The sequence below is a fragment of the Talpa europaea genome, assembly GCF_964194135.1.
Source record: "Talpa europaea genome assembly, chromosome: 11".
NCBI lineage: Eukaryota > Metazoa > Chordata > Mammalia > Eulipotyphla > Talpidae > Talpa > Talpa europaea.
This window is the reverse complement of record NC_140078.1, coordinates 78,506,608-78,521,633: the sequence shown is the minus strand read 5'-3', so window position 1 is coordinate 78,521,633 and position 15,026 is coordinate 78,506,608. Positions and strand designations below refer to the sequence as shown.

General features: G+C 36.4%; 1 protein-coding gene across 3 annotated transcripts in view; it reads left to right on the top strand.

Annotated features, from left to right (window-relative positions):
* GOLGA4 (golgin A4) overlaps positions 1 to 15,026 on the top strand; it is a gene marked incomplete at both ends in the record, with an annotated part of 94,366 nt that overhangs the window by 17,446 nt on the left and 61,894 nt on the right. For 2 of the 3 annotated variants that reach the window (XM_084247004.1, XM_084247003.1), the window contains 2 exons: positions 6,775 to 6,840; positions 13,462 to 13,776. In XM_084247004.1, coding sequence (XP_084103130.1) covers positions 6,775 to 6,840; positions 13,462 to 13,776 — 381 coding nt within the window. The remainder of the gene's footprint in view (positions 1 to 6,774; positions 6,841 to 13,461; positions 13,777 to 15,026) is intronic. The other variant, XM_084247005.1, reaches the window with a different exon arrangement.

Below are 15,026 nucleotides of genomic sequence, written 5' to 3'. Positions count from 1 at the left end.
AAAGATAATATCTTCCTCACAATGAGCCTGTAAAATATATATTCTGAAACAAATATTTAGAAGGCAACCAGTAAAAACAGGATCTGGGATATAAATTTGCTGCAGGTGAAATGAAAATAATACAACAGTCTGGAAAAGGCTTTAAAATAATTATCAGTAGATGAATGAAGTAATAATTTTCTTAAAGTAAAAATCAAAATCAACAAGCAACTATAAATCAGAGACACACTATGGGGGGGCAGGAGGGAGTAGGATCAAAACAAGGGTGGGTGGGAATTGTACAGGGGACTGTAACCAAGATGAAAATGCATACATTGTGCAAAAATGAAAAATGATGTAAATATATATAAAATTAAAAAAATAATAAAAAATAAAGTTTAAAGAATGTAGATGAATGAAGTCATAGTTTTCTTAAAAAGAACATGAAGGGGTATGTGTGTGTGTGTGTGTGTGTGTGTGTGAGTGCATGTATGTATGTAAACAGGCCAAAAGAAAACTAGTATAGGTAAATATGAAAAAGAACCAATTGAAAATCATGGAAATAAAAAAAATGGACATAAAAATTTAATCAGAACAAAACTCAGACTGGTCCCAACTCAAGAGAACATTGGGAAATTCTAAAAGAATATCGAGTAACTCTACCAAAAAAACAAGATTAAGGGGGGAAAAATGTATGAGAGGAAGAGACATGGTGGTTAGAGGGAAAGCTTTCAACACACAGCTGATAAGAGTTTTCGGTAGTCTTTGTGAATGTTTAGTCACATGAACTTCAATCAGTGTTACTTCACATAATGGCTTCAGCAAGGAACCCATAGTGGGAGTGAATTATTAGCATATTTAAATTAGAATTTGAATAGAATTTGAGAGATTGAACTGTGACAATTTTATGGAGTTTGTAAGAGTTTCACAGAAAGCAAATGACAAGGACAATACCTTGGCAGAAAGGTTCAGTGGAAACTAATTTTGATACATTTTGCTTTTACTTGGACAAGGGACCAAGGTGTAAATTCATGTCTGACTGCAACATCTTTTGAGATGTTTGGTCACTATGTTTTTCTATATTGGCATCAGTTTTTGTGTTTTTCTCTTAAAATTTCCAATATATCTCTAACTGAGAAATTTAAAATTATTTCCTTGTGTGCATGAGTCATTTGGCTTAAACATAACTTTGGAAGCCTAAGAGTGACTTTCTATATCTTTTAACTTAAAATGACATCTGTTCTGAGTTTCTAAGAAAGCAAGATTTTCAGTAGGAGTAGAGACTTGGATAGGCTGATTTCTTAGAGCCAAACAGGCACTTAGTTTCTTTTAGTATACTGCTAAGTCTAAATTTGAGGATCTAGTATAAATCAATTCTTGAATTCTACCTAAGGAGACTTAAAAAAAAAGTTTGTCATGACTATAAGATGGTCTGTAATGTACAACCTGATGAAGAGTTAGTGTAGGATCTAGGTAGTATTTATAATGCTACAGTACTAAGGAGAAAAGTGTAAGTTCTTAAGCTTTTGCCAACATTTATTTTCTTATATAAGCTCTTTATTATATATTTTGCAATACATAACACTTTCATTGCTAATATTTCCAAATACTAATTTTTATTTTGAAATACTAATAGACTCATGGATGTTACAAAAATTTTGGAGATCCTGTGTACCCTTTTCATAGTTTCTCCCAAAGGGAACATCTTGTATGACTATACTAAACTGTCAAAACAAGGACACCCACATAGCTAAACTCTGACATTTGCAGAGCTTATTCAGTTTGCATCAGTTTTACATGGACTTATTGTGTGTGTGTGTAGTTCTATGCAATTTTATCATATGTAGATACGTGTAATCTCCACTGTCAAAAAGTTCATTTAATTATTTCTTAAACATTTAATTTATTCATGATTGCTACTATCTTGTTGTGTAGTGTAGTTTCTCAAAGAAAATGGAAACAGAATATATATTTGAAGGATTAGTATAATTGAACTTATCTATAAAACATTAGAAATTTCAGTTTTAAAATTTTCTTCTGTACAAATTTTGGGGAAAACTATTTTTGCATGTAAGTATAAATAAATGATGATTTAAAGGTATTCTCCCCAGAAATTTCGCTTTTATTTTTTTGAATGTATAAAATGAATGGCTCAATATTTGTTATACTAAGGCTTTGTGTTCTTTACCATTTATTGTTTTTACTGGTATAAATTCTTACCCCAAATTGCCAGATGTGCTATGTGCTGTGGTGCCTGTTGCATATGTCATTTGTATGTCAATAAGCAAGTGGTTTATAGTTGGACTTGATCAACTCAACTCTATTCCTGATCTTTCCCAGTAAATTATTTCGTTGGGTGGAGTGGTCTTGGTGGTAAAAAGCCAACACAGTGTTGTGCATGTAGCATGATGAGAACACGTTGCAACATGCCCTTATGACTTGATTTTCATTATTTGTTTTATTTTTATACCTCTGCTTATTATATTGAATGAGACAGCTCCTAGCCGGGATGATAGCAGAGCCTGCTTTTCTCTCTGAGTATACTATATTTGCTTTGGATTCCTCCAAACAGCCTAAAACACAGACTGACAGTGTGGTGAGTCCTTCCACCGCTTTCTGCATTCCCTTTGTGGGGAAGCAAAGTGATTTGGTAATTCTAGAAGCAAATCTCTTGTTGCTTGTCACTTACCTTCTCTCAAAGCATCTTTGGTGCCATGTTGCTAACCCTGCTTAAAAAAATCAGAGAGTAAATTGTTGAATTCTGATGGCTGGTTTGCTTTCTGGTAGCATTTTAACAGCAACACAAATAACATTGTTTTCATGAATGTAATGACTACCTTCGCTATGTCTAAATGCTAAAGTTTTTCCCTAGGATGTTTGCCTTTTAAAAAGATATGCATTGCTAGAAATCTCTGTTCTACTATTGGTAGAGGCCAAGAATATTTTGAGATGTAATTTATATTTTTGGGAAAAATACAGTGTATGTAAATCTGTAATTAAAAAACATTGAGTAGGTAGAAGAATTCCATTGTAACAGGTAATTGTATCTTATTTTGGGATAGTATCAGTTTTCTATGTATTAAATATAGAAATAATTATCATTTTTCAACTGACTGAATTCATTGTTTTGAATCTTGTATATCATTTCATTTTGGGAAAGTGGACTTTTTTCTATTTAAAGCATCCAGTTTTTTTTTTTTTATGTAACATCGTTTAAAATATCCAAGTTCTTAATTTAGTAAGTAATTTTAGACATGTTTGATTGCCTCGTTAGGATCACTTTGGGTGTTAAGATTGCACGCTGACTAAACAGGGATTGAGGCTTTTAAAAACTCTGAGAATTGGTTTAATTTATTAAGTAACTGGTGATGAAATGGGTGTGTTCCTGTATTTAACCTCTGTAGCCAGTAGTAACTTGGTCTGCATATGGGCCAATAGCAGTTGTAAATTACATGCTAATTCCATGTTTATTTATTACAAAAGAAAGCAGTTCTTAGTAAAAGGGTTGATCTGGTGATGCCTTAACTTGGATCTCAGGGTCTCTCGGTATTCTGCAATATGTAACAAACACACCACTATTTTTAGGCATTCCAGTTAGAGTGAATTTATTTTAAAAACAAAACGATATTGCTTTGTACTTCATGTAGTAATAATAGAGACTTAAAAAAAATTTGTCCCAATTCCATAACTACATAAAAGTAATTTGTATTGAGTACCTATCCTATTGTTAAAATGTTAACTTTTTTAAGATTTACTTATTTACGCATACAAAAACTGGGGTACAGGCCAGAGGTGTGTGTGTGTGGGGGGAGGTGAGAGGATTCCCCAGAGACAGAGTGGGGAGCAGAATAGGCAGATTGACTGAAATGCACTGCTGAGGGGAGCAGCGGGCAGGTCAGGAGAGGCCTGCTGCGCCATGTGGGTAGCTCCCCAGCTGCAGCCAGTTTCATAGGTGTGTCTTGTGCCACCTGGGAGGCCTAAAATGGTAATATTTTAAAATGGCAATATTTTAAAAATAGAGGCTGGACCACCTTGGTGGCGCTAGGGGTTAAGCACAGCACAGTGAAGGTATCTGCAGCCTCTGTAGCAGGAGTTCGATCCCAGCTGGCCAGGGAGCTACCCACATGGCACAGCAGACCTCTCCTGTCTTGCTTGCTGCTCCCCTCAGCAGTGTATTTCAATCAGTCTGCCTGTTCTGTTCGCCACTTTTTCTGGTGAATCCTCTCACCCCCTGCACCTCTGGCCTGTACCCCAGTTCTTGTATGTACAAATAAATAAATCTTTAAAAAAATAAAAATGGAGGCTTTGGAAACGCTTAAAAATAAAGTAGACTAAAGGTGTTTATTTAGATTTTGACTCATTCGTGTGATAATTTATTCTCAAAGGACAAAGGGAAATTCTAGAACAACCTATATACTAGGGTAAAAATTTGGTGGGGTTCTAACTTACTACATTGAGTTCACCAACTGCTGACTGTTCCTTAATTCAGTTTTCCAAAAATCTTATCTCTTTACCTCAAGTTCTAAAAATTGCTGTATCCTTAGTTTAGTAGTGAATAAGTAGTTATTGAAAGAGTGAACAAAGTGTAATTGAAGATGAATCTGGCAGGGACCCTGTGTATGCTTTTTAATTTAACTGTACTTTGGAAGGGTTTTCCTGTTATATCTAAAAATTGTTTCCAGTAGAAAATACTGGTGTATTGATATCTTTTGAGTTAGTTTGATGCTTCTTTCTGGAAGAAGGCCTTCAAAAGTCTTCCTAGACTGAAAGAAATAACTGCAAAACAATTTAACAGCATTTTATTGAGTCTTTTCTAGCAGCCACGTAAAATGTTAGGTCTTTAGGACCAGCATGAAAATGCAGGGTTCTTCCCCTTTCAGAGTTTATGGTTCAGTATGAAGGTAGTCACATCAACATGGAATTCCAATACGAAGAAATTAAAGCTTCATAGAAGAAAATACCAACATGGGGAATTTGTTAGACCTCAGGCAAGCCATGTGAAGCTTCACAAATGAAGGGGCTTTTGAAAGTTGAAAGATGAATAAGAGTTTGCAGGGCAGAAATGGAGAAGTTATTAGAGGTAGTGACAAAAATCTCTAATTTCACTTCTAGATATTCCTAACTCAGGTTTATAGGGTAATATCAGTCAGTATTTTCCTTAGCTGTTCTGAATTTATTTACATATATGATATGATAGCTAAAGTGAAATGTATGTGCAGGGAGAGAACGTTTTCAAATTTTGTGCTGTGTTTGATAGGGTGAGATTTCAAACAATATAGAGTAGGTTTTTTTTTTTGTATGACCCACAATCATGTGTCAGTTAATTTAGAATGGAAATACGAACTCTGTGACTTTCTCCTAAGCCTAAATATTTTATGGAGTCCTTTCATCATACTTTTCAGTATACTAAGAGACCTGTTGATCTCTATAAAGTATCCTTTTTATTTTATGGTGTGTAATGTAGCATATTTTTAGAAAAACTTTAATTAGGATGCTACACAAATACATGCCATCTATATAGTAACTTGTAGTTCTTTGAAGTGTCAGCGAATGGGAAGATAAAATTTAATCTGTATATTCCTCCAATCTTACTCCCATATGTAACTTTAAGAAAATATATTGCACTGTAAAATTTGATAACTCACTTTATATTAGATGAGGAGGTACTTTAATTTTATTAGGGAATAATTCAAACGTATTCTAGAAGTGGAAATAGTTGTAATAGTGGCGTAAGAATTTCCTCCCCTTCCCCAGTATCCCTACTGGATTATTTGAAGCATATATTTCTAAAAGATAAGGACTAAAGATATGTAATCATAATACATTTATCACACCTAAAAATTAATTTCTTAGTATCAGATATTTAATGGAAGTTAAAAAAATTGAGAACACTCGCAAAACTGAATGTCTCCTCCACCTATATTTAAGAATAAGTAAGATCATATATTTAACTTTTTCTTGGTTGACAGAAGAGATGTAGGGGAAATGTACTTTCACTGACTTAGATACCAACTCACTGAAACATAGTGGTTAGTATTTGGTCAAATGCTTTTGTTTAAAACATGGAGGTTATTTTTATCATGAACTACTTCTATAGCTGTAATTTTAGTTAGACACTTATAGATGCAATATAGAATTCTCAATTGCAAAGAATCTCATTTGTTGTCTTGGACCTACTCCAGCATGATGTAATTAGTAGAATGTTGCTGAACTTGGAGCACTTGTCATAGCAACAGACCAAAACAAAACGTTTTCAGATGTGAAAGGAGATACTTTAAATTACAAGTTTCTCTGAAAATTGTTATAATTTCTTTTAGGCTGCTGGCTTCTAATGAATGAAGCATTTCCATCCCATGTAGTCAAATTATTTTTTCAGAATTTAGTTCAAAAACTTTAATTTGAATATTTTTTTACTGGGAACAATTGACATTACTTCTTTTTCTGGATAGTTTTCTTTTTGAATGAGTTTTTTGCTAATTGAAACAGATAATAGTTCTGTCACGGGGGAAAAAACTAGGACTTTGTAATGGGAAGAGGTATGTGATCAGCTTTTAATAAATTTTCCTACATACTAATCTTTGCTATTTAGTTTCATGTACTACAGCAAAACGAATTTTCTAAAAAATACTTACCAGACTAGTTTTGCCTTGCATGAAAACATCCTAATAAGTAATTACTAATTTTGTTTAACAGAAATGTGTATTTAATAGGATTTGATAATAGTCTTCGTTCTTGACAGTTTTAAAACCTTAGTTTTTGGTTCCTTTTCTTTATGATGTTTTTCTTTTTTCTTAGAATGCATCTATCCAAGCCACAAAATCTCCCGACAGTGTTAATGGAAGTGAGCCAGTGACTCCTCAGGTTTGTTATTAATGTCATTTTAAAATATAGCCAGTCATTTCAGAGTGTTGGTTAATTTGTATTATTCGCTTTTGACTTTACATTGAAATAGAGATGTCCAAACATTTGATACAGTGTGTCTGGTAAGTCTAGGTTTGTAGATGGTTTCTTGGAAAAACTTTGAAAGTGGTTCATGTCTATAATAGATCATGTTAAGATTCCATTATTACTCTTTTTAAAATTAATGGTAAAGAATTTTTGGCAAAGAAAATTTTTTGAAAAAAATTAAGCCTGGCTTCATCATTATAAAAGATTATAGTGGAAGTTATATTGGAAATGGAACATCTTTTCAAGCTTGCTCCAATGCAGAATATTTTACTACTGGAGAATTTAGGTTATCCTTGATTTATAAAAGTTATGTGGAGAGTGGAATTCAAGTGACATTCTTTTGACTTCTTCCAAAATAGAAAGAAAAACAATTCATTTGAAAAAAAGCATAGGGCCTCCCCGGTGGCGCAGCGGTTGAGCGCTGGGTTGCGAAGCTGCTCGCAACCTCTGCAGCGCTGGTTCGATCCCCGGTTGCTCCCCGGCCACCGGGGTCCCACATGGCGCGCATACCTCTCCTGCCGCCCGCTGCTCCCCTCAGCAGTGTACTTTGGTCCTTCTGCCTGCTCTGCTCCCCGCTCTGGCTCTGGTGAATTCTCTCACCCTCCCACGCTTCTGACTGTACCCAGTACTTGTATAAATAAATAAATAAATCTTTAAAAAAAAAAGCAGCATAGTTATTGATAGTAATGCCTGAGATGCACATTTGTTTATTTTGGTTTTAGTAAGTATTATCATTAACCAGATTGTTCTCAGCAGTCTCTAATGTAGAGCAATAACATTCCTAACTCTGAATCTGGGCTTAATGATGAGATAAGAGGCATGAAATCTTAAATTAATTGCCCAAGGACTAGTATCTAGGTTTTTTTTTAAAGATTTATTTATTTATGCATACAAGATCTGGGGTACAGGCCAGAAGTGCGGGGGTGGAGGGGAGGGGTAGAGTGTGAGAGGATTCACCAGAGATAGAGTGGGGTACAGAACAGTCAGATTGACCAAAGTACACTGCTGGGGGGAGCAGAGGGCGAGTCAGGAGAGGTCTGCTGCGCCATGTGGGTGGCTCCCTGGCTGGGGAATTGAACTTGTGCTGCAGAGGCTGTGAACAGCTTCATAGGTTGCGTCTTAACCCCTTGTGCCACCAGGGAGGCCCTACAATCAAGTTATTGACAGTACTATGGGATTATCATAGGTAAAGGCAAAATATCACCCTTATCTAGCTGTAATTTTTTGCCATGTACTGTCTCATTTGAATTTTATATGCTATGAAAACAAAGTAAGTACCAAATTTCATTAAATTCAATAGATGAGAAAATGAGGATTTAAATTACTTTCATATGCAATTTTTAAAATTATGCGTAAAGTTCTTGTTTTGAAAATAATTTATGAATTTTTAATGTAAGAGAAGTGTTAATAAAAGTATTAAAATTGAATTTTGGATATTTTTGCTATTTTTTTAGATACGATTCCTTTTTTTTTAGGATTTTTTATTTATGCATACAAGAACTGGGGTACAGGCCAGAGGTGAGGGGGGACAGTAAGAGGGTTTCCCAGGGACAGAGTGGGGAACAGAACAGGCAGACTGACTGAAATACGCTGTTGAGGGGAGCAGCAGGCGAGTCAGGAAAGATCTGATGTGCTATGTGGGTATCCCCCTGGCCTGGGATTGAACTCACGCTGCAGTGGCTGCGGAGAGCTCCATAGGTTGCATCTCGACTCCTGTGCCACCAGGGAGGCCCAGGTACTATTCCTTTTTCTTTCATTTTCAACAGTTTATTGTGAAAAACTTAAACCAAACAGAAAAGTTGAAAGAGCTTTACAGGGAACACCTATGTACTCACCACTTAGATTCTATCACTGATACTTCCTTTATCATAAATCAGACCATCTGCACATTCCTCTATATGTCCTTTAATCATTTTGCTTTATTCATGCATTTCAGAGTTAGTTGCAGGCCGTAGTACCCTCCCCCCACAATGTTTCAGCTTGTATGTCATTACCTAGAGTTTAATATTTGTATTTTTTTTTAAAGATTTATCTACCTATTTATACAAGCACTGGGTGCAGTCAGAAGCGCGGGAGGGTGAGAGAATTCACCAGAGCCAGAGTGGGGAACAAAATAGGCAGAGTAACGAAATACACTGCTGAGGGGAGCAGTGGATGCAGCAGGAGAGGTCTGCACTCCATGTGGGACCCTTGCTGGCGGCTGGGGATTGAACCGGCGCTGCAGAGGCTGTGGGCAGCTCCGCAGCCCAGCGCTCAACCGCTGCGCCACCAGGGGAGGCCCCCAATATTTGTATTTTTTGAGGTAAAATTCATCCAAAATGAAATAAACCTTACATGTACATTGACTAAATTTGACAAATTGTATGCCAAACCCACAGAGATTACAGAATATTATCTACACCCAGAAAGTTCTCTTATGGTCGTGCCTTTCAGAGGCAACCTGTTATTTTCCCCCCATAGATTATTTTTTCTTGTTTTAGAACTTTCTATTAGTGGCTTCCTAAATTAAGTGCTCTTTTAATGTTCTTTTTTTTTTTTTTAAAAAGATTATTTATTTATACAAACACTGGGTACAGTCAGAAGTGTGGGAGGGTGAGAGGATTCACCAGAGCTAGAACGGGAGCAGAACAGACAGACTGACGGAACACACTGCTGAGGGGAGCAGCGGGCACAGCAGGAGAGGTCTGTGCGCCATGTGGGACCCTTGCCCGCCGGCTGGGGATCGAACTGGCGCTGCAGAGGTTACGGGCAGCTTCGCAGCCCAGCTATCAACCGCTGCGCCACTTGGGATGCCCTAGGTACTCTTTTGTGGAAGGCTTCTTTCACTATGTTTTTAAAATCCAGCTGATGGAGGATAAAGGTCTGAAAAAAGAAAACAGTGTTGGAGGGCCTCCTCTGGTGGCGCAGCGGTTGAGCATGGGGCTGCGAGGCTGCCCGCAGCCTCTGCAGTGCCGGTTGGTTCCCTGGCCACGGGCGAGGGTCCCACAAAAATAAGAAAAAAAACAGTGTTGGAGATATAAAAAAGGGTCTGAAAACAAACTAAAGTGAAGACAAGAAGGAATTAAAAGTTACTGATGTAATTCATTCATTTTTACTTATAAATTTTCCTTTTCTAATCCCCACATTCATCTTTTTAAAAATGAATTTTAAATTGATGAATGTCTCTGGCATCAATAACCTTACAACAGTGGGCAGCAATGGGTGTGTGGTTTTTCAGGTGTTAGAAGGCCTGAAGATAAAGTCATTAAGGAACCCAAACCCTTTGCTTTTTCTACCACACCCCCAACTCCCTTTAGCTTCCTGTCCTTATCAACGCCTTTCATCTTCATAATTACAAACTGGTCTCCAGAATTAACATCTTAGTTCTAGTCAGGAGGAAAGACTGAAGATGAGGACAAAAGGCAGACTCCTTGTTAGCAGGATAATATCTCCCTAGAAGGTTTATACTGTAGATTTCCTCTTTTAGTATGGATCATTGGATAAAAAACTTTAAATGTAATATATCACAATATGATGCATACATACAGAGATGATATATTCTTTATATAGCTTTCTGAATTTTTGCAAACTGAATGTATCTTTGTAACTAACACCCAAAAATCAAGAAACAGAAATTATTCACACCCTGTGTTCCCTTTCTCTTACCCCCAAGAGTAGCCACTATCCTGACTTCTAATTTTATGGGTTAATTTTGCCTGTTTTTGAACTTTATGTAAATGTAATGGAGAGTGACTACTCTTGTGTCTGTCTTCTTTTGTTTAGTGCTTGGTAAGATTCATCCATAATTTTGCTTGTAGTTGTAATCATTGGATTCTCTTTGCTGTATAATAATCTGTTACTGAACAGGCTGTAATTTATCTGCTCTGAACTGTTGTCATCAAGAGTAATTTAAAGTTTGGTACTATTTTGAATAATGCTGTTGTAAACTTTATAGTTTACTTTTTTCGTTGAATGTATTTCTGTTGGAAATACACTTAGTAGTGAAAATTGCTAGTTCAGAGTGTGTTCACGTGTTTTGTGTTAGTAAATACTGACAAATAGTTTTCCAAAGTGGATTCTCCATGTACCTAATAATTGGTGTTTTCCATAGTTTTAATTTTAGCCATTCTGGTGGATGTGAGTTCATAACTCATTGTGGCTTTGAATTATATTTGGGAAGGTGAATGCTTTTGCCTGGTTATATTGTTACCCTGAACAAAGTTGGAATCTGGTGGAAAGGAAAAAATATTGGTTGATAAGTAGTATTTATTTTTTACTTTGAATCAGTCATGTTTCTGAGTACTTTATGTGTGTTTATTTTTCCTCACATTCCCCCTCTGAGCTAAAGTGCTATTGTTATTCCCATCTTACATATGAAGAAGCAGAGGCAAAGAGTAATAGATTAAGTAACTTTCTGGAGGTTATATTTCCAGTAAATGATAGAGTTTATACTTGACCCCAAGACAGCTGGTTTCATATTCTGTGCTTAACTATTGCATTATAGTATCCAGCAGTGTCTGTCACCTAGACTTGTAGATGGCATCCTTATTAATTTTGTCTTTTGTTTTAGCTCCTTTCTTTCATAATGATAATTGTTAACTGTGTTATTTGCTACTAGTGACATCCATGTAAGGTGTGTGGTATTATTATCATCATTATTGTTACTTTTATCATTCTCATTTTCAGAGGGGGAAATGAGTAATGAGGTTAAGTACCTTGGTCATGGTCATAAAGAGCATGGTGATGGGGCTAAGATTTGAATTTAGACAGTCTTCTTAGCAGCCGACAGGCCTAATCACTCTACTTAAACATGTCACTCCCAAATCTTGTAGATAGGACAGCTATTAGGTTTATCAGCTTCTACAAATACATATCTTTGACATTGTTCTTCAGCTTCTGACTGACCCTAAAATAACAACTATTTCTAGTCTTATTCAAACTTGCTTCACCTATTTGCCCTAGGGCAATTTACAAGAAGATTGTATGAACTAAAAACTATTTTTCACATAGCTTAGAAGTGGGTGGTAATGGAATAACAAGAAAGTGGTTCTTTAAAATTTTTGAACATGAGGGTCTCTCTTCTTCCTATAAAACCCTCCCTCTTCTCCTGCCCCTCAATATAAAGGTAAAACTTACACATTATGGAAAAAGTTAGAATGTATGGGGGAATATAAAATGGAAAATAAAAATCATCTGAAATGTTACCACCCAGAACCACTCATGGTTAACTTTTGGATGTCCTTAACTTGATTCTAAGGGGTTTTATGTAAACTTACATAAAAAATTGAAAAATGATTTTTCAAGTAATTACAAAACAGTAAGTATTGTAATTACTTGAAATCAAAATTAGTTTACAATATATTGTTTTAAAATCTGTTTTTTTTTTCTTCTTTAGTAGTGTATCTTAAACCTCCTATTCATTGTAATGAATATTTGTTTGGCCTCCACTTTTTACTATTATAAACAACCTGTGATTAATTTCTGTGTCTGTGAAGAGGGTGGCACAAACCCCTTCTTGCGTACTTCTACCTTGCCTAATCATGTCTTTCTAAATCTAAAATCCATGGGTAAAGTATTCCTGGTTTGACTTTTTAAATTGTTTACTAAAGAAAATCTTTTTGTTTTCCTGTATTCTTTGCCTATCACATGATTGCAGTCTCCTCCCCTGAGATTTTCACTGCTGGCATCTTTGAGATCTTGCAGGTGACTTTGTTCTACTAATAAGAATGAGTTTCTAGAAAGGTCTGTTCAATATTGATTGCTCTCATCTGAACAAAATATTGATACTTAGAACAGTTTGTTGAATTATATTATTTTTAAAAATTAATTATTTAAATTAAGAGAGTAAGTCCTGCTTATCAATCACTGTTACTAACATCACATTTACTGATCTGTGTACAGGGACTTTAGCTCAACTGCCCTCCATGATTTGTCAGTGGTTATTTTATTCCCATTAGACAGAATGGTAAGTAGGGCAAAGTTGGATGGCACTAATCCATTCTGCTTAGCAGTCTCTTATTGAAAAAAAAAAAATGGGCTCATTACCCCTTCTCCCCCTTGGTTCCCTTCTTTTGTTGAGAAGAGTGATTAGAATCACCACGCTGTATAGTGGTAAAGCCCACTTGATTTCAGCCTCATACTTTCTGCTTCATGGTCTATATGTACATTTTAGGCACTGGGTCTGTACTGGTGACAGATGGCTGCTGCCTCCAACATCTAAGGCACTGTATAGATGAATCCTCATAGCATACTTGTGAGGTCAGCTGGGAATGTATGGCTTCCTTCTCTTTTACAGATGTGCAAACTGAAGGGAAGTGACTTAGTGAAGTTCGCTCTACTGCTTGGTGACACCTAGGGCCTATATCCCAGTTCTCTGACCAGGTGCAGTACTTTCTCAGAAACAACGAGGTGTCTGTTGCTTTTCAGAAAATATTTAAAATGTCAAGAATATAAACTGAATTTGTTAGAGCTTTTTAATAATTACTGCTGATAGGGGATTATAAAGTCCAAATGTGTGGATTTTAACCCACGTGCTCTGTTGGATTTTGGTTTCAGTCAGGTGATATACAGTCTTTTGCACAGAAGCTCCAGCTCCGGGTACCTTCCATGGAGTCTTTGTTTCGAAGTCCAATAAAGGAATCTCTATTCCGATCTTCTTCTAAAGAGTCTTTGGTACGAACATCTTCCAGAGAGTCCCTGAATCGACTTGACCTGGACTCTGCTGCTGCTGCCTTTGATCCACCCTCTGATATGGAGAGTGAGGCTGAAGACTCGCTAGGAAATTTAGACAGTCTCAACAAAGAACATTTGATTCAGTGTTTGCGGAGAATGGAACGACGGTTGAATGGCTGCAAAGGCAAATATTCTGAGGTAGGAGCGTTACTTATTTGCTTGTACAAAAATTTCTTCCCATCTTTCACTAAGACTCTTACCAAATGACCTCTGTACCTCTGAAAGTCTTTAACTAGATATTGCCACAGACTACCCACCGCTAGTAACCAGTTATGTGGGGCTCAATAGTTTAGCCAACCACGGAAATAGAAGTCAAATAGTAATAGCAATTAGTGAAAGAAGGGAAGAAAGTTTTGTATTATTTTCACTAATTTGTCTAGGACTTTTAAGTTTAAGGCTGGGACAGCAGTGTAAATGGTATTTAAGTGTGTAAGAGTATATTTTATATTTATAGTGCCATTTAATTTTGTACCATCTCTGTGAAGTAATATTAACTAGCTCTGTTTCACAGAATAGGGATTAGAAACTCATAGAGATTTAATTATAGAGATTAGTTGACTTAAAGTCATTCAGGTAGCAATTGACATTATAGATTTGATTCTAGGTCTTTGTTTCTACTGTTCTCTGCTCCCTCAGGTAAAGTGATACAGATTATTAGATTTGAAAAGAACCCATAATCTTTATCTTTACCTTTCCTTGCCACTGTAAGTACCTAGGATGAAATTGTACTGTAATGACATCTTATTGTTGGGTTACTCTTCCGTCACTACTCACTTTTTGAGCGTTTCCTACCTGGTCTTAAGGACCAGAGGAGGGTCCTGGTCTTAGGCAGAATATTATTTTTTGTATTATCTTTATTGCTGGACTCACTTTTTCTTGCAACCTGCCTCTTGATTTGGGACATTGATGGAAAGCATTTGGGACAAATATTTTACCAGCCTTTTCCAAGGAAAATCGCAAGGCTTAGAATGGACCTTCTAAGGAGTGGGGTTATTTCTTCCTAAAATTTACAACCTCTAGGTAGCACTTCCACTGCTCATCTGTGACTGTGCAGGTGCTTCTTTTCACCAACTCTCTCCGTCCACAGGGCAGCAGCCTCCTGCTTGCCTGTGACCTGTACATGCCGGGGCTTCTCTTCACTGACCTCCCTCAGTGGAGGCAGCTCTCCTCAGTGCCACCCGCCTGCAACCTTGCAGCCCTCTCTTAGCAAACCTGTCTCTTTTGGGGAAGCTCTTCCTGCCTGCTTGCGTTTATGCAAACGTCTTTTACTATCCTATCCCTTTTCTAATAAACCTGCTCTTTAAATAGCAAAAAAAAAAAAAATTTATAACCTCTCACTTCAGAGAACACTGGCACTTCTAATGTAGTGTCCAAATAATTCATTGGAG